We start from the raw sequence: 20,966 nt of genomic DNA on the forward strand, positions 1-20,966 counted from the left end.
TGCTTGATCTAAAAATAAAATATTTGCATGCTTAAAACTTTCTATCCATGGTTTGTTTATTTATTAAATATAAGAAGACAAAATCTTTTTTATGAACAATGTGACATAGCACGTTCCATTTTTGTTGATAAAATTCTTGTTTTTATCTATTGTCGCATCTGTTGGATAGTCTTGATTTCATTTTGAAACTAATTATGGTGTTCTCGTCCCACATATTCACTTATCCATGAATGAGCATTCTTATTTCCTTTACAATATGCTACTGGGAAAAGGCAAATTATAATGAAGTTATGTTTTTGGCATGATACATATCTTTTGCCGGCTATTCTACTTGTGATTAACTTCTAATATCTCACTTGTTGCAGATCATCTTATCACAATAGAAGAACATTCAGAAGATTTCTTTAGTTTACCATCTGTTGTGCGATTGGAATGGGTTAGAAGATTTCTTGCTGTGGGAATAAGGTATTAATAAATTGTTGATTTTTAGAGGCCAACCGCCCTACAGAACTTTTCTCAGCCCAGTTAAAAAGGGCTATATATTTGTTTTGGAATTAGGGAGGGTTCAATTGTTAGGGTGATCGGTTTTACTAATTAATGAAACAGGAATAGAGTGATCCAGAAATTATTAAAAATGTCAATACTATGGGAAAAAAGTGAGACATGGCGGTGGCTAGTGAGGAGGACAAGAGATTCGAAGCCGTTCTTCTTGGCCTTTGCCACCCTCTGCGGCGTTGTTCTGGGTGTCATTGGCTACGGTGTCATGCAACTTACCAACTTCCGTAACCCTCAGTTGGAGGCTCGGCTACGCGAAAACGCCTGCCCCGAATCCCTCGTAAGCATCCTCCTTATTCTTGAGTTCCACCCATTATTAATTCATCGAGTAATTGAATGTTTTGCATAATTTATATCATGATTGCCTACCTGATTCGTTGAAGCATCATAAACTAAGGGTTCATAATTTTATCTTGTGTCCCCCTTTCCTTCCTTTTTTTGATTAGATGATTGGGAAAGTGAACTAAGAGCGATTAGTAGAATACCTTGGGGAGCTCCAGCGGAAAGAGGATACAAATGATCGGTATGTTGCTGCTTTGAGGGGAGAGACATTGACTAGGACTCCTTATCAGAGAATTCAGCCTGTTCCAAAGCAAAACGCTGAGAAGAAGAGCAGCAACAACGAGAAGGCTTAGCCATGTAGTTTGGTTGTTGAAAGTGTTATCTTATACATTGTTTTCTCCTATGCTTGCTTTATTACTTTACTTTGCATTGGTTAAAGTGAGTACCTCATACCTCAAACAAATTTAGGTTAATGTTTTTGAAATACTTTAAGGGTTATTTGAGTACACTGATTTATGTTTATGTTTATGTTCGCATCTTCGTAATAAGGTTATTTGAAGGATTACTACAGTTAACTGAAATTACTACAGTTCCAAATAAAATTGAAGGATTAGTTTATTTTTTTTCCATAAAAAATATATATTATAGGGAAGAATATTAAGACAAAAAATGCAAAGCCGAGAAAGGTCATCATCAACCAAACAATTTCACAACAGCTCAAACCAGTAATCAATGAAAGGAGTGATTATGGCCCAAACATTGCAATAGCTCAAGTAGGAATGACAATAATATTTTTCTCTCTTGTTTTTGTTTTTTCTTTTTTGAAATTGATAAACAACAATAAATTGATGGGCGTCGAAACCATAAAAATAATTCCTACAAAATAACTCTAAATAGTATTAAAGAGTGGTAGTAGGGTCAAGTTCACAGGGATTGGTGTTATAATCAACTTTCGTGTTTAACTTGTGATCAGAATTTCTGTCGTGTCAATAGTCGTGGCTATAGTCGTGCCCATGACTCCAAACAGACCTGTTGGAAAATAAACAAATAAATCAGAGAAGGTTTGAAATGTTTAAAAACTAAATAATTGAAACAGTATAAATAAATAATTAAATAAATTAGAAATTAAATTCGGATTTTGTAATTAAAGATAATAAGCCTTAGCCCTAGACTCAGTAGACTTTGGATTTTTGAATCGATCCTTGAAAGTTAATTTTCTCCTCCAAACAATAAGCTGGTTATAGCAGTTAAGAATGTCTTAACCACCAATTCTTTCTCTCGTAGTTGGTCCCAATACGACCTGCAAACCAACCCTTACTGATTATCTAACAGAGATACATGTGTTCCCGATTCAAGATTCCGGCAGCCTTGCGCTCTAAAGAACCCAACTCGAATTAACGGCCTCAACAGCGTGGGTCGTTTAAACCCGATCACTTTTTCCTTGATTTGTTCTCGAAGATCCGAATACAACACGACCAACTCGTTTCTCCAACTGTCAACAAACACGACTTCAACCCAACGTGCACTTTTTGACTTGAAATCGAGTTAACTTTAAGGGATGAGTTATCAATCCCGATACTTAGGAAAAATGTGAATACCGATTGGAAGGATTTTTAGTGTGGATATGTATCTCACAATTCCCGATCGGAAAGAATACCGGCCTAAAGCTAAGATGGAATTTAGTGAAGCATGAATATAATCATGCTTTGATTGGCTATGATTGGGTTTGTACGAAAGATGGTGGAAATTGGGAAAGAAAAGGACTTAGAAGGAATTAGACAAATTTTGAAAGAACAAAGAATTGGAAATGAAATAACAGAATGTTACGCACCAAATTTGAGAAAAGAAAATAATTCTATTCAATTCCAAATTGAAATCAAAATGTAAAATTAAATATATCTTTCCTAAGTACATTAAAGCCCTATTTATATACATAATGTTTATTAATTTTGGCTTTAACTGCTTCAACATATAATTAAAAATAAATAAAAATTAAAATTAGATTTTTTTTATTTTTGACTTTTACAAAGACAAAAGAATCTAATGAGTCCTTGGCCTTTTTCACATTTTTTATTCGGCCTCACTTTATTAATTGTGTTTTAATTTGGTCCTTTTCTGCTCGTTTTTTACTCTTAGCGTCTCAATTGCATCCCTGACAATATTAAAACATAAAAGTACTAATTTAACAGGGATCAATTCAAAAATTAACCGAATTAAACACAAAAAAGTCATGCAAATTAACATTTTATCACAAATTTTTTTGGGGGACTTGGAAGAGGGTTTTTAATACAGATTTGGTGCCGCCACACTATCAGGCCACACCCTCCCCCATGTGATTCATGACGCCGCAAAAAAATTTAATAACAACAACAATAGTCATCTACCTACAAAAAATTCTACTAAGGGTATTCTGGTCATTTTAGTTTTTTTCCTTATGCTATTATAACATTATTCCATTCGACCAAACACAAGAATACTATTACAGTTTTATTTCATTTTATTCAACCAAACAGTTGAATTACTGATTACAGCTCTATTCAATTACAACTCTATTCAATTACAGTCCTACCTCATTGCAGTGAACCAGACATAACCTTAAGTTTTCTGAATTGCAGAGTTGAATGAACAGATTCAAACTTTGGTTTGCCGAGTGAAAGCAAAACTGTGCTCTTTATTCAAATGCAAATCCTAAAGAAATTAGTGGTAATGATGAGTTCAGAGCCTAGGATGCTTTTGTACTAACTACATTAGGTGACTTTGAAAAGAACAAATATATACTTGTTGGTTTATGATAATATTCTTATGCAATGACCAAGTTAACATAAAAGAAAGATACAACAGGTGCTCTTCATGGAATTTATTTATTTTCTTAATTTCATTTGAAGCAAAAGATATTCAAAGAGACAATCTTTTAACTCTTTCATTTAAGTCTTTATTGAGCATATTATACACTTGATTATGATTATTTTGGAAAATAAAATTTTTATAATTATTTTTAGATTTTTTTAAAAATTAACTTAAACAAATATATTCGATTCGACTTGACTAGAATTCTATTTATTTAAAAAAATTAAATTGAATTTAATTAATAAATAAAATTTATCAACTCAACTAACTCGAATTTTTTCAAACGTTTTATCTCGCCTCGATTGAGCCTTTACCTCTACGGTTAAGGTTTTGTTTTAAGAGGGAGGTTGAGGTTTGGCTAAATAAAAGTAATTGAGACAGAGAGTAAACATAAAAAAATGGAAATTTATTTAATTTGCAGCTAATTATCTTCTTGATTGTTTGAAATAATAAATGAATTCAACTTTTTTTTGGGAATGCAATTGGAGTTCTAGTTTGTATAATTATTTTAAAAATTTTAGTCATAGCTTTTATAAAGTTTTTGAGTTAAATATCTTAAATGTTCATAATTGTGGTATAAATTTCAAATTAATATTTCAATTTAAAATGATTATAATTAAGTTATCAAATAGTAAAATTATATTAATTAAGTTGTTTTGCTAGTTGGATTGAGTTTGGACATTAAATATCTTAGATTTGATATAGAGCATATTTCAAACACGTTTGTACTTATTAAACCGATAATTTAAACTTTTTAAATTATCATGCGAGCTGCCCGTTAGTACTGTTAAAATTTTAATAGTTTAATCATCTTTTACATTCAACAAAAAACAAATTGATTAAAATTTGAAATTTAAATATTTAATTGATAAAAAATTAAAATAAAAGTGACAAAAAAATTGTTAAAAGCTAAATTTATATTTATGTAGTACCTTACTTTAAATACTAACTAACATTTTAATATTTAAATTGACATTAAACTGAATCTGATTAATAGATAAAATTCAATTAAAACATTTAAAATTTGAATCTTTGTGCAATTAGTCCTATTTTTTTTTTCTTCATCCCAAGTTAGGCGATCAAAAACAACATGCAAATACAATAATATACCAAAATTAACATAGATTTTAAATATAAGGAAAGAAGGAAAGAAACGAACAAACAGTGGGGACCAGTTGTTTTGAAGCGTGCGTCTTTGACCGGCTTCCGCTTTTCCTTTTAATTCCCTTTTTTTTTTTCATTTCATTAAGCTGTATATCTCTCAAATAAATCTCTAATAATAATATTAATCATAGTGTAATAATAACGTAATTAGTAAATTTTTTTAATTCTCCCTGAAACCACATTTTGCTGACTTAATGCTACTTTGACTAAGCCAAACAAAAATGTTTGAAAAAACCCAGTCTACTATAAATTTTTTTTTTCATAATTTTCTTTAAAAAAGTATTTTTCATAGTTGAAAAATAAAAGAAAAAAATAAAAATAACTCCGATTCTTCCTTTCTTTTTCTTTCCCCTTACCAAACACAACATAATTTTCTCTCTCTCCCTCTTTCTCTTCAATTTGCCCCAAAACACTGCAAAAAAAAAAAAAAGAGGGATAATTACCTTGTAGAAGTCAAGTGAGAGAAATAGAATCAAGAATTTTGCTGGAATCTTGAGCATTTTCTATTCTCTCTTTTGGATTTAGATTACAGAAGAGTCTTTTTCGAAGTGTATCGTGCTGTTTTCTTTTCTTTTTTGAATTATTTGCTCGTTGATTCGGTCAACGGCCGATATGTGTGTGATTTGTGATGTTCGTTTTAGACTGAATTGATGTTTCCGCGATTCGTCAAGTGGATGATTGATGATGAATTTGGGGATTTAGCTCTTTGAAAACAAAAGTAGGCAAAAATGAAGGAAAATATGACGCAGCGATTGATTTCCTTTTGTTTATGGTTGATTTTCGTGTTTGATTTGGCTTTCAGAGTTGCAGGAAATGCCGAAGGTTTGTTATCACTATTTTCTCTCTTTTTTTCCTCTTTTATTCATTTATTTTTGTTTTCCGACTTTTTTAAAATGGAATTATTGTTTATAGGTCGAGATTAGAAGGTTTTCAGTTTAGTAGCTATTTGATTGGTTTACTAGTGGAATAAGGTTGACTGCTTGTTTCAAATTTCAATTAGCTTCAGTGTACTAATTGATTTGACTGTAGGCATAGTTGCACGCTTCTTAATGATTTTTCTTCGAAATTTTTGGATATAATTTACATTCTGATTCTCGATTTTGATACTCAGTTTGGTGTAGTAAACCAATGCTTTGTCTAATTGTCTTCACCGATGCCTGACGACTGTGAATTTTGTTTTCATGTGTTGGACCTTACAAGTTATGTTGAAGTTTTTGTCCTTCTCAATATTTCAGGGAGGTAGCAAGGAATCAAAATTAGGGATCAAGAAGCCTTAAGCTAGAAAATTGAAGTATATATAATAATATTGAAAACTAGCAACTATAAATACTTAACATATATTTTTATAATAATATTCATGCTACAAGGAAAAGTAATTATATGAAAATTAAGAATGTATATTTATGAAAATATCACGTAATTAATGTAGAAATAAGTTTTATGAGTACCAAATTGTACACAATTAGCGCTCCCCCCCCCCTTCCCCCGGAAACTGGTTTTATCATATGGCTTTATTTGCATTGGAGTTTTTCTGAAATGTTCTTTACCCTAATTCCTTTTTGAAGTCCCCCGCTGTTACAAATATGAGAAACACACTTCTTTGATTCACAAGTAGTTACAGTAATTAAGAAAGTTCTTCACGTTCCTATATTAGCTATATTTTATCCGAAGATATATATACTGGTTGATGTTTTGCAGCCTCCAATGATCCATTGCTTTGTTTTTTATGAAACAGGTGATGCTTTGAATGCATTGAAGACCAATATGGTTGACCCTAATAATGTGTTACAAAGTTGGGACCCAACCCTTGTTAATCCTTGCACATGGTTTCATGTTACATGTAATAGTGAAAATAGTGTAACAAGAGTGTAAGTTTATTTTTGCTACTGTCATTGTTGTAATTTGAGTTCCTAGTTTCACAATATTAAATGTTTGCCCTTTTGTGAATTTAGTGATCTTGGGAATGCAAATCTCACTGGTCAACTGGTTCCACAGCTCGGGTCACTTCCAAATTTGCAGTATTTGTAAGTTGATGATATTGAACTTGGTGAATACATGCTGCCCCAGATTATTGTAATTATTTTAAGCGGAAAAAGATGAATAAATAAAGGAAAATCAGAGTACCTGCATGCATTGCCAAATAGTTAATTACATTCTCGATTGATTAGGACTCCCTTTAGATAATTTCCCGTGAGGTAGTTTTCATTTGGAATCATTTTTCTTAAATTCATAACTGTGTAAAATCAAATAAACAAAACTTTCTAGAATGCCTGATTTAAACTCAAAGTTTCAAGTACTCCTCAAGGGCACAAGGTGCACTCTAGATCTTAGAACCCCTATTCAAGGTGCAAGGACCTTGCTTGAGATTTTTGAGGTCACAACTTTATCTGGCGCTGTACCTTTGTGCTTGGTTCTGCGCCCTGACAACAATGCATCCACCCTAGGAAAAGTAGACATGGTTGTAAGCACTGATTTTCCATGCTCTTTTTTTTTTCTCTGTTTATTTGTTTTTCCATCTTAATCTTTAAGATGCTTGTATTCCATTGGATTTAGTTGCATGTTCCGTATAAAGTTACTTGGATATGTGCTATGATTGAACTTTTTTGTCCAAGAATTACTAAATGAATTTTTTTTTTTTTAAATAACAGGGAGCTTTATAGTAATAACATATCTGGGACGATCCCAGACGAGCTGGGGAATTTGACGGAATTGGTGAGCTTGGATCTTTACTTGAATAAATTAACTGGAGACATCCCGACTACTCTGGGCCAGCTTAAAAAACTCCGTTTCTTGTACGAACTCATTTTACATTTTCATGTGGCTAATTTTATCAATTTTTTTTGTGTGCCCTTGCTTTTTAGAAATATTTGCTTAGTATTGTTGGAAGGTTATATGCATTGGGATATTGCTAGCTAAACTGGACATTTAAATGGTTTTATTATTAAAAATGTGTATGCTTATTTATAGTTTAGGTAGTTATGAGAATTTCCTTCTCGTCCTATGCATGTTAAATGTCGGTATTAGTAGGTTGGGTCATACAGAGAGAGTAGATAGGAGGTAAGCCTATTGGGATAGTGAAAGCTATTTCGTATATGTTAATCCTTCCCTCCAACTCACTGAACATTTTAGCAATATGGATAAAGGATTCGTTTAGGTCTGTTTGGTTTGTATTTTTTCTATTATCTTGTAAAAATGAAAAAACAAAAAGTGTGTTTAGAGTCAAAAGCAAATTATGACTCATTTGGATGACAAAATGTGTGATTCTGCTTCTATAGAGACCAATTATATTATAATAATTGGTATCACAAATTATGATGTTGCTTTTTATCTTTTGATTTTGCTTAACAGTTTCACAACTTTAGAGTTCTCAAAGAACTTATCAGCATGTGTCTTTACGGAATTCTACTAAATCTGAAGAAGGGATAATTGTGTATGGGTATAGACTTGGCTAATCATAATTGGACTAGGATTCCTAAAATTATTACATTGGGAATAAACACCTAGAACTACCATTGACAATGTCCTTTGCTTAGCACAGTGTGATGCCCGGTATGAAGGCTCAAATCAGGTTAGCACATGCTCTCATACCATCTAAAAGACCTACATCTAATGTCCACACTCTGGTTGAGTGGGTGGGAGTGTGATGCCCATCCTACATCAGATGTGAGTGTGATAGTTAAGATCCATATAAAGGTCGAAGTCCATCATTACTAGCAACTGGAGCATAAGCTTTTTACATCACATGGTTTTAGTCCACAAAAGTCACTGGACCAGTGGTGCTTTGAGTGAGATGAACCATATTGAAACAATTTCCCTGAGCAGTAGACTTTTTTGCTCTGGGCATCACACTGGGTAGGAGTGTGATGCCCACCCTACACCTGATGTGAGTGTGGTTGTTAAGATCCATATAAAGGTCAAATTCCATATTACTAGCAACTGGAGCATAAGCTTTTTACGTCACGTGGTTTTGGTCCATAAAGTCACTGGACTAGGGGTGCTTTGAGTGCGATGAACCAATCGCACCATTCTGAAACGGTTTCCCTGAGCAGTAGCCTTTTTTGCACACATCCCCGCCCCCCCACCCCCCTCTTTTCCCAAAAATATATATATGTATATATGGTGCTAAACTGTTCCTTTATGCAAGATTTTTACCAGTTAAATATCTATCCATCTTACCCTTGTGCAACTTAATTGATGCTTTCACTTTCTGTGGATTAGGCGTCTCAACAACAACTCATTGGCAGGAACAATTCCTAGGTCCTTAACTACTATTGACACACTGCAAGTGCTGTGAGTGTTGTTAGAATTTTTCTCATCATTAGCTGTTTAAGCTTAGTGTCTAGAATAGGTTTAATGGAGTTGTATGTTATATTATGTGTGGTGCAGGGATCTTTCAAACAATGGCCTAGTAGGAGATGTTCCAGTTAATGGTTCCTTTTCACTATTCACTCCTATCAGGTTTCTCTGCTCTCTCATTTTGCTCCCACCTTCTTAACTCCTAACTCCTGATCCGACCCCCCTACTTGTTACCATTATTCATATTTAATACTCTCATGCCCTTCTCTCGATTTGGTGCATCTTTCTGTCTAACAGTTTTGCCAATAATAAACTCAATAATCCTCCACCTGCTCCACCACCTCCTATCCCACCTACACCTCCAGCTCAATCAGGTTTGTTCTCGAATTTATTGTTATTCTTATTCTTATTATTTATCACTGCTAACAAATCTAAAAAATGTGCCTAAATTTACGGCCTCCTTATATATATATATTATTTCTCGAGATATTCCTCGGAATTGTTGTATTGACAACTGGGTGTTACCACATCTCGGTAACACAAAGAATTGTTGTTGTTGATCTAGAACTCTCTTGCATCTATATCGTTTCTAAGAAGGAACCTTTTCAGATCTAAATCTGACGATGATGGGACTTAAGAGTGGGTTTTGGTTCCTTATTGAGCTAGAGTATTGTCTGATCCCCCAGTCCACAAGTTCACTCAATTTAAATGTTGCCTGCTGAATTGGTGTTTGTACCAGCTGAAAATGTTGATAACTATAATATTCTTAATACAGGTGTACTGACTGTATATAATATATATTCTTCATGCTGGCAGGTATTAGTTCCACTGGTGCTATTGCTGGAGGGGTTGCTGCTGGTGCTGCCCTGCTGTTTGCTGCCCCTGCAATTGTGCTTGCTTTGTGGCGAAAAAGGAAGGCACCGGATCATTTCTTTGATGTACCTGGTTAGAGATTTTTCAACTTATAGTTTTAATTAATATTATTCCTTTGTGTGTATGCATTCACTCTTTTTTTTTTTTTTCCTTTATAGCTGAGGAGGACCCAGAAGTTCATTTGGGGCAACTTAAAAGGTTTTCCTTGCGTGAACTGCAAGTGGCAACGGATAATTTTAGCAACAAAAACATCCTGGGTAGAGGAGGTTTTGGTAAAGTTTATAAAGGTCGCTTAGCTGATGGTTCTCTAGTGGCAGTAAAAAGACTGAAAGAGGAGCGTACTCAAGGTGGAGAGCTGCAGTTCCAAACAGAAGTAGAAATGATAAGCATGGCTGTCCATAGGAATCTACTACGTCTTCGTGGATTTTGCATGACCCCTACAGAACGGCTGCTAGTCTACCCCTTTATGGTTAATGGTAGTGTTGCATCTTGTTTAAGAGGTACAAGATGTTGTCTCCTTGTTTATTTCTTTAGTCGTATCTTTCCTGTTTCTCCAATGCCTTCTCTATTATGTGTTGTTTTGGTTACCAGTTTATTTCCAACTTCAATTACTTTAGCTGTGAGAGCTTCAATTATCAATATCTGCTTTCTTGCTTCTTCACTGCAAAATGAAATTTAAAATACCATCACATGTTATAATCTTGTTTTAAGACATTGTCTTTCGTTTGATAAATTTACATTTTGCTAAGTGCGGGTTGTCATAAAATCCAAGTGGAATATTTTGAGAAATTCATGCAATCCACTCTACTTGTTAGAATGGACCATATATTGATCTGATTTTTACATTCTCTAGAGCGTTCGGAGTCTCAACCAGCACTTGATTGGGCTATAAGGAAACGGATTGCACTCGGAGCTGCAAGGGGGCTCGCATATTTGCATGATCATTGTGACCCTAAGATTATCCACCGTGATGTGAAGGCTGCAAACATATTGTTGGATGAAGAATTTGAAGCAGTTGTCGGTGACTTTGGGCTTGCTAAACTGATGGACTACAAAGATACTCATGTCACAACTGCTGTTCGTGGCACAATTGGTCATATAGCTCCCGAGTACCTATCAACTGGAAAATCATCAGAGAAAACTGATGTTTTCGGTTATGGTGTTATGCTTCTCGAACTCATTACAGGACAGAGGGCTTTTGATCTTGCTCGGCTTGCAAATGATGATGATGTCATGTTGCTTGATTGGGTACGTTCCATCTTCCTATTATGCATGTCTTCAAAGTTCGATTCTTTCCGTTCTTGTCTGGCGTTGGAATTATTTAATTCTGGCTCCACTTGGTTGGCTGAAAACATTAAACTAAGTATATAGCAGAACCACCATTATAGTGCCAAGGCTTAACTTTATTTTTCCCTGTAAGGTGAACGCAAAAGCAGAAAAATAGACTTGAAACTTGACAACATTTTCCCTGCAAGATGAAGATGAAGATAAAGGTGGAAAAAGGAATATATACACATATATAGAGAAACAGTTGTTAAAATTTGTTGATATGGCTGATAAAATCTTTTCCTTTTTAACTTGTTAGGAATCAAGATGAATGGGATTCCTTTACCCTTTCTGATCATTAGTTTTGTGTATGATAAGAAATCATGTCTTGGGGGATGACCTTCCAAATGCATATAAAAGATTGAACTTTTTTGTCCCACAGCTGAGTTTAGGCTGTAATTATACGAAGTGCAAATGGTTCTTGTTTCTGTTTTGGTAAAGTTGATGGCAATGCTGAAATTTCAGGTAAAAGGACTTCTAAAAGAAAGGAAGTTGGAAACGCTGGTGGATTCAGATCTGAATGGTAATTACATAGACGAAGAAGTGGAGCAGCTAATCCAGGTGGCTCTGTTGTGCACTCAAGGTACCCCAATGGAACGACCGAAGATGTCTGAAGTGGTTAGGATGCTGGAAGGTGACGGGTTGGCTGAGAGATGGGAAGAGTGGCAGAAAGAGGAAATGGTTCGTCAAGAGTTCAACCAAGCCCACCACTACAGCCACCACCAACCCAATGCTAATTGGATTATTGCCGACTCAACATCACACATCCCTCCAGATGAATTATCTGGTCCTAGATGACCCACTCGCTGCAAAAATGCAATTACAAAGGGTCTTCTCCAACACTTTGTTCTGTTGTTTTGGACTCCTCATTGTTCACATTTGTGCATATAGTTCCTTTTTTCGCCCCCTCCCCCCATTGATCCTGTTGTAATCTATATTTACTTGTACGGAGTTTACTCTTGGCTTTGTAACTTTTATAGGGTTGCCTTGCCAACTGAAGAGTCAAGAAAACATTATTAGGTGTGCTAGCAAAAAAACAAAGTACAAACCCCCCCATGTTTTTGTGTACTGAAAACGTTAGTAAAGACTGTTTACATGAATAAAAACAGTAAAAATCCATTCACCACACAACTTTTTTTTCCTCCCATCATTTCTTAATATTATTTACTGGGACAAAATTCAATATCTACAATAGGGTCTATAAAAAGTCTGATGTATCTATTTAACACGATATCTGTACAGGGATATACAGATCAATGTTAACATCTCTGCTTGTGAGGATCCAATATTTGATTGATTCAGAAGCATAAAAGAATCGGTTTAAATAGCAGGGAAACACACGCCAAGCTTAAATACTAATGGCATTAAGAACAGAGGAGACCTAGTAAATATATACCTCTGGGAGATGGATGAAAAAAAAATGTATGCCTTTGCCGTTGTAATAGGGAAACCACCATAATTGAAAGTGCTGCACGGCCTAGACTGACTACACCTGCATATGGCCTGAGATGAGATCACATTTTGATAAATTGTCAGCTTAATATGGGAGAAAAGGAACTTATAGAACAAGCTCACAGCCAAAATTCCATTTTGATCTCCTTTATAAGTTACTAATGCCTCACTAAACCCGAGGAGTGGAATTGAAGGCAATTGAATTAATATTTTAAGGATTTAGTTAATAACTTTCATCAGTAAATGAACCATCCAAATGACATACAGATAAAGCCAACACCTAAACACCAGAATTAGCATAATAAACAAGCACCAAAAACTTCCTTAGCTAGATAAGTACCAACACCAAATAACTCGAGCATTGGCTTTTAAAATTATCAGGACCCATAAAACCCCAACACCTTTATTTTCTAAAGACGAAAAAGTATGCTGCACTTTCAATTTGGTATTATTTTCACATACAACATTTAGAAAACTTGAAAAGAATTAGTTTCAGTCAATAGCCACCCCAATAAATTATAATGGGAACTTGCATAAACAAAAAGTTCTGCTAAAACTCAGGATGTTACATATGCCTTGAAAAAATAAAAATTGGAATGATCTTTGCACAATTGGGAGAAAATGAAGATATTAACAGATAATAGAGAATGGTGTATATAAGCAGAACTCAGAAAGGGCCTATTGAGCTAGCTCACTAGGCATTGTTACTGTTGCAACAACTAGGTAGATGTGGTTTTGAGCGCACTTAAGCGTGTATTATCTTCTAATTTATGGGTTTGACAGTTATGAGTAGTAATAGGAATTGTATAAAAAAACACAAAGCCCAAAACGGAATTGATGAAAGCAACTATATAGTGCTATCATACAAAAGACATTTGGTGCTGAAATTAGTTCACTGACATAAGAAGTCTTAAGAGCATAAGACATGTATCCCCAAACAAGTTGACATTGTTCTCCCTAATTTCAAAAGGACCAAAGAATGAGAATGATCCTCCAAAGTGTTGATGGAATACCTGTATCATGCTTTATAAATGTCATATATTTCTGGCAAGAGTTCAAATTGTTCACCATTGATAAAAGATCAAAACCTCGTGAAGGACTTTGGCATTCCATAACTTCCCACAATCTTTTATACAAACAAAGTTGGCATGCTGTATGCAGTCATTAAATCATATGCAAAACAAGAGAAATCAAAGAAAACCCACTAATGTCAACAACTGACAATTGCCTGTGAGATTAGTTACCAACGGGTGGCCTTTAAGCTACCACCGCAATAAAGTGTAAAATTGAAGTATCCGTAAATCCAATTCATCCAATTTATCATAAATGTGTTTAGCATATTTCCAAGCAGAATATTTTACTAATATTTGGACCTCATAAGAAAATGACAAAGCTAGGAATTAAATGTTAAAAATAAAGGCACAAATCAAAGCAGAGTACCATTATGATAAATAGGTTTTGATGCAGACCAAGAAGCCTTGCAGATCTGGGACGGCTGCAAACACCTCTTGTGCTCTGTTTGTATTTGAAAGGAAGAAAATAAAACCTTAGAATCAAAGCATAAGGCAAAATAAAAATATATAAATGCCATTTCGGGAAAAAAGAAAACAAATCATCAGTAACATGGTGATACTTTTTAGGTCCATGAAATATTTGGTGTTAAGTTGTGAAGATCCAAGCTTTATATGGCAAATAAATTACTACAACTACCACGAGGTAGTTATGCAGGTCACCAAAAAATAGATGGCGTGGTGACATTGATTATTCCGCAGATGAGACAGCTATCTATTGGAGGACCCTTGATTTCATGTCATTTTATTCCTTTATTTCCAATGCAATGAAAATGACAAACACGAAATAATCACTGCAAATAACTCTGCTTAAATATACAACTAGAATAGAGAGTTAGCGTGAACTGAGATATATGGACCTAGAAAATAACAAAACCTTACATGCAGATGCGATAAGTTGAAGATTTTTCAAATTTCTATCTAATGTGCCAACAACCGTCGTGAGAGGATGCTTCACCATAAGTAGGAAATTCATGTAAAAAGAAAATGCCTTCCTTACCCCTTCTTTTTCGTACCAACCAAATAAAACCTAAGAGTGTGATTGAAAAAGAAATCAATATATCAGCATAAAGAAAAGGCCATATAAGTTATAACAGAGTTCCAGAGGAAATAGCCCCTTACTAATCAACAAGTGGAAAACTTTCAGAAGCATTTAAACTATTATTTCATACAGATATGCAATGTTTGACTCACTTCAATGTCTTGACCCAGCTTCCTGTGACTAACAAACTAATTTCAGGGTCCCAAGCCATCTCTTTGATAGGTGCATCATGCAAAGCCGCAGCCATTGGCTGGCCACAAGACATTAAAGGCCATATTTTCACTTGCTTATCACATCCTTCAGAAAACACAGTCATTCCATCATCTTTCCAAGCCGAGCATTAAACCTGTACATAGAAAAACGCAAAACAAAGAAATAAAGAAATGCTTAGCGAAATTGCTCATTCACTTATGAAGGGACCTAAAGATGAAAAGAAAAAAAAAGGCTATATAAAGGAATCTTAAGCACAAAGTTCTAAATGTCCCCTTACCAAATCATTATAAAAATTAACAAAAAGTACTGAATAAATGGAATGAAAGAATAGTTATTAGCGGCTGCTCATGCATTGCAAATTACGATCTTTAGGCATACAGCATGCTGGAAAATTTTTATTTCATTTCTCATTATCTCCCAATATCTCACCTATAAATAAAAATTCACAAATATATGTAAAAGAAAACACTTACACTTTTAACGGTCTATAAATACTAATATAAAATCTAAGGAAAATGAAGCATGTACTCACACAAATTGGTTCAAAACTGTTCTGTTTGGATGCCAAGAAATATTCTAATAAATTCAGGAAAAAATAAACTAAACAAAATACGTTGTTTATCACGCCATGCAGTCTGAATTTCTCAAAACGAACCAGAAAAAAGTAACAATGCCAAGCGCAAGTTAAACCCTAATTAATTTCCACATGCACCTATTTTTGCCGATATTTTCTCAGTAACCAAACAGATCAGGATTTAAAATAAATTTATATATGCTGACGTGTCCACTATTACACAAATTTACCTGGTTATCCCAAGAAGTTGCGACGAGAATGTTAGCCTTAGTAGGACTGAAACTGAGGCTTGAAACGAGGTTCCGAAACCGAACGTCGTAACAAATAAAAAAAATGGATTTTTTTTTAATATATATATTTTCCGAAGTATCCATCGGAGCCAGCTTAGTGAGTAATTCTCCAAGATTAAAAAGATTAAACGTTAAGTCACTTTGATAACTAATCAAGAAGGAAAAAGAAAAAGAATATCTAACCTTTGAAAGACTTTATTGGATTTGGATTTGCAAGCGTAGCCGCCGCTAAGAAATTCGACATTGGCGAAAGAGGAGATGAAAATGAAGAGGCTTTTTGGGATAGGAAGCTTTTGATTTGAACGAGTTTGGAGGGAAATGGAACCACGAGAAAGGCCGGAGCTATTTATATATATGTAAAGAGTTGGTAGATAGCAGAGGGTAAATACTACTGTTACAGGTGGCATCTTATAATTGCACCACTTCGGTAGTAATAGAATTAGGCAAAATTTGCCCCACATTTTTATTTACGGTGTATAAACCAATGTTTTTTAAACTGGAATTAGTAGAAAGATGGATTTGTTTTTTTGGTAAAGGTAGATAAAACAATAAGTATTAAATTCTCATTATTTTAGGCATTATAAAATTGTCTAAATTTTTACCTAGAATTTGAAAAATTACTTATTGTAATTATGACAGAACATAAATACTCGATACAAAATTAAAAGTTATGACCATCATTAGATCTATTAATTAATTCTTTTCGCAAAACATATGCTTGTGCTTAATTTTTCAATCGCAAACAATTAGTCTTTTTATGCTCTGTAGCTCATCATTATTATTATCCATCTTGCCCTTCATACGGATAGAGAGATTGATTTGTTGATATAAGTAGTTAAATCGGTTTGATTAAAAAATATTTAAAATTTTCAAAAAATAAAAAATATATATTAAGAAATTTAAAACTTTTCATCCAATTGATTCAGCCACTCTACTCAATTGGTTTTTTTGTCCAGATCAACCAATTCAAAACCTTTCTCCAAATCGGTTCCTGGTCCAACTAGTTTGACTAATCGAACTATTCCGGTTCAAACAACATTGGTATGAACTATGAAAAAATATGTAATAAATTTATAAAAAATATATATAGATAGATAAAAAGACCTTTTTGGCCTCTCTCAATTTTGACATTCAACAAATTGACCCAATTGAAAAAAACCAGAGCAAATTAATTCTTGTCAATTTCGAAAGTAAGTGTTGGGGAGCGACCTGTATAAACAACGAGATAGTAAAAGTGGAGAAGAAAGAATACAAATATTTTTCGTAGAAAACCCTTAAATAGGGAAAAACTACGGGTAAATGACGTATGGCTTTTCACTAAATGAATAAACAAATGAGAGTAAAATATGGAGAAAATAAACTTAAATGTACAAAATGTACAAACCTGAACCCCGAAAACAAAGCCTTAATTCTCATAGAGTTCTCTCAAAATGGGTACAAAATTCTCTTCATGGTTATCACATAAATTCTCACCAAAATTCATCCGCAACTACCCAAAAAAAAATGCTATAGTACTACATCTTTAATTGCCTATTAATTGACCTCTCAAAATAGGGATACAAGGGTCCTTTAAATAGGCTAATATTAGAGGTCTAATCATACTAAAATAGTCCTGAAATAATCAGAGTCCAATTGGGAGAAGCAGTCTTACTTGAAGTCTAAAACATGGCTTACGTGGAGAATATGTCGCGTCATCTTAACGTCCCATGCATGCTCGTCATGACATCGCCACTACCTTAAGTTAAGATTTCGTTGTAACGTCTCAAAAATAGGATTAGAATAAATGAGAATAAAATTAGATTTTATCCTTTTTAAAATAAATGGTAAGAGAATTTAATATGCCTTAAAAATTATTTTTGTTAAGAAATTAGTAAAAATGAGTTTGTTGGTTCAGTAGTAAGGCTTTAACTTACCTTTAGGTTCGAATTTCAAAACCCTCTTATGTGCATTTAGCCAAAATATTTTATTTCCTTATTCTTACCCATATAAGTGTTAAAATTTCAAACTAGCCCAGCCCAAAAACCATTTTTTTAATCCAATCATTGATTTAAAATAGTCCCAACTCTACATGAATTCTTAATACCTATTTCAATTAGGGAAAAAGAGTTTTATAAATAGCAAATTTTGTTCAAACCCTAGAATTTTAACCTAGAGACTTTTTCAATAAAAATTCCCAAAGCTTTTCTTTCTCCCCTCCATTACTGAATCAATTCTCAATCGAGAATTTCAAAGGTTTTCAAAATTGTCCCTCTCCTCTCGGTAGATCGTCAATATTCTCATTACACAAATTAAGGCTTTTGTGTCTCCAAATCAGGTGTGGGATCTTAATTTAAAATCATTTATATATGATTGATTATGTTGAATCATTAAGAAATTAGGGTTAAATGCATAAGGAATAAACATACGAACCCCTCTTTTATAAGTAAACCTGCGAACCCTAATGTGATTTACTGTGCGAATTGCATGAATTGTTAAGCGAACCCTAGGAGGAATATATATATGTGAACCATTGGAGAATTGTTTGAATTGGACCAGACCAATTAGACCAAGAATTGACAAGAGTACTAGTTTGAAGAAAGCCATTAGATTAATTGAATCGAGAATCAGTACGGACCGGTTGAACTAGTTTTTTTTTTGAAAATTTTAATGATTTATTTAATTGAACCGGAAGGGTCGATTGAACTGGTGACCCGGTGGCCTAACTAATTTAACCACTAGTTTGGTTTTGAAAATATTGGTCAAAATATTCTAATATTTTCAACTATTGGATAATGAAATTTTGATTTGTAATATCTAACTATGTCGAAAAATACTTTATATCATACAAATACTTGGCAAACAATTTTTAAAATTTCAAGGTTGAAACCATTATACTATATATAAAAATTGGAGATAAATTTTAAAAAATAATAATAATTTATCAATAAAAATGAGAGTTCCTGCAATTATGGTCTTATTTGTAGAAGATCGAAAAAAGATGAAAATAACCTAATGATCTTACTATCCCCGTTATTCAATGGTTGATTTTTCAACAACCGTTATTCAAATTCATAAATAACGATGTATTTCTATTAAATAATATCACCTTAGCCAAGTAGCTAAGTTAATATTTAAAAATTTCAATATACGAGAATTGAATTTCATCCTCCGTAAATTATTTGTTTTTAATTTATATTTATTCTAACATATAGTCTAACTTTAAATATGTTCCGATTATTACTACGATTGTGTTTTATAATTATTTATTTTATTTTTAATTATTTGAATTGCTTATTTATTTTTGTAATTGTGAACTTACTCGTATTTGCATTTACATCTTCTTAAAAAAAAAAGTTTCACCAATTTCATGTCACAAACCTATTAGGAATTTAGAAAATAAATACTATATTTTTGAAACACAGAGTTGATGATTTATGCTATATAAATTCACATGGTATCTAAATTAATTGAGATTTAATCTTGTGTATTTGAAAAATATAAAAATATAAATTTTAAATGGATAAATATATAGACGATAAAATTGAAGACTTATATGAAAATAAATAGTAAATTTTGAGGCGTGGATGACGCTTTTCAAAGAGAACTATTTGCTCTAACATAAAGTTACTAAAGGGTTAAGACAAAAGTCCTTCTGGGATACAATGAAATTTTAAATTTCCTTTAATTAGTAAAATTAAGGAATTCTCTATCTCTTACTCTAGTTTCTGAAAATAAGATTGATTGCAATTGTAATTTGTGAGCACCATAAACCATGCATCTATTTATATGTACTCAAAGGATACTATTTTGAAGAATCACAACCCTTCATGTTGGACATAATTCTTAAAAGAAATATGTCTCATGAAAATGTATCCATTGAATAATAATTTATCACTTTCGAAATGTATTTATTGAATGATAATTATCACTTTCTAAAATTGAATAAGTGCTCATCAAAAATTAAATTCGCAATCTATAATTTTCGACAATAATAAGTAAAAAAATGTTTTATTTTACATTTTTGAAACGGAATAAGTTCAGAACGTTGTTGAACTTGACAAATATATTTGGCACCAAGGGTGTAGCTAGGGGTGGCAGGGCGCCCTTAAAATGATTTTTTTTCATTTATGTTTTCTAAATTTTTAAAAATTTTAAATTAATAAAAATAAAATTATACTTTATCTCTTTTAAAAATGATAAAAAATTAATTTAATCTTTTTAAAATTATAAAAGTATAAATAAGAAAATTATATTTTTAATATTTAAAATTTAATTTCGAAGTTTTATACCTTCACCCCTGGTTCCCACACCTATTATAAAAGTTTGAAATTAATTGTGGAGGATAAGATTGAATATTTATAATGTGAAACCGTGTGTGGGTGTGTTTTTCCGAAATGTGAAACAGTGGTTGTTTGATAATAAAAAAAAAAGAAAAAAAAAAGAAAGAAATTGGCATGCATGAATGTATGATGGAAGAGAAAATGGTGACTGAAATTATAAAATGATTTTGATATATTATGTAATTTTTTAATATAATATATTTTTATTTTCAAAATTGACAATTTCTTTTAGTAAAATTTATTGACTATACATAATTTTGTAACATGTTTCAGTTTTATATATAACCCTTCAAAGTTTATTAACCATTCATAATCTTTGATGTTTTATTAGTATCTCGTTTTCATCCATGACTTTACTGATATTTTATTTTTATCCATTAACTTTTGAATGTTGAAAAAATAAAAATAATTTTTTTATTGAAAAATACAGTAGTTTTCACACACGGTTTCAGTGAACAAATTTCCCATGCACTTCGAGCACACACACATATCTAATATTTACCAAAATTTGTAACACTTCTTGTTAACTTTTACCAAAATTTTTAATGTTTTGTTAGAAATTAGCATTAGAAATTTTTATATTAATTAGAGCGTATCACAAAACTTCTCAACTTCACTAGCTTATCGGGGATTGCTTAAAACTAGCGAAACCAGTCACTTTCC

General features: G+C 32.8%; 1 protein-coding gene and 1 pseudogene across 1 annotated transcript; both read left to right on the forward strand.

Annotated features, from left to right (window-relative positions):
• Positions 1-349: 349 nt before the first annotated feature.
• On the forward strand, positions 350-1,319 carry LOC107899576 (uncharacterized; annotated as a pseudogene).
• Positions 1,320-5,525: 4,206 nt separating this feature from the next.
• Positions 5,526-12,471, forward strand: LOC107899575 (BRASSINOSTEROID INSENSITIVE 1-associated receptor kinase 1-like). The gene is made up of 11 exons (NM_001326878.1): positions 5,526-5,670; positions 6,584-6,716; positions 6,801-6,872; positions 7,497-7,640; positions 9,067-9,138; positions 9,235-9,306; positions 9,442-9,518; positions 9,961-10,089; positions 10,176-10,517; positions 10,871-11,265; positions 11,809-12,471. The coding sequence occupies exons 1-11, from the start codon at positions 5,577-5,579 to the stop codon at positions 12,139-12,141; spliced, it is 1,863 nt and encodes a 620-aa protein (NP_001313807.1). The 5' UTR covers positions 5,526-5,576; the 3' UTR covers positions 12,142-12,471.
• The last annotated feature ends 8,495 nt before the right edge of the window (positions 12,472-20,966 follow it).

This window comes from Gossypium hirsutum, chromosome A03 (assembly GCF_007990345.1).
Source record: "Gossypium hirsutum isolate 1008001.06 chromosome A03, Gossypium_hirsutum_v2.1, whole genome shotgun sequence".
NCBI classification, from domain to species: domain Eukaryota; kingdom Viridiplantae; phylum Streptophyta; class Magnoliopsida; order Malvales; family Malvaceae; genus Gossypium; species Gossypium hirsutum.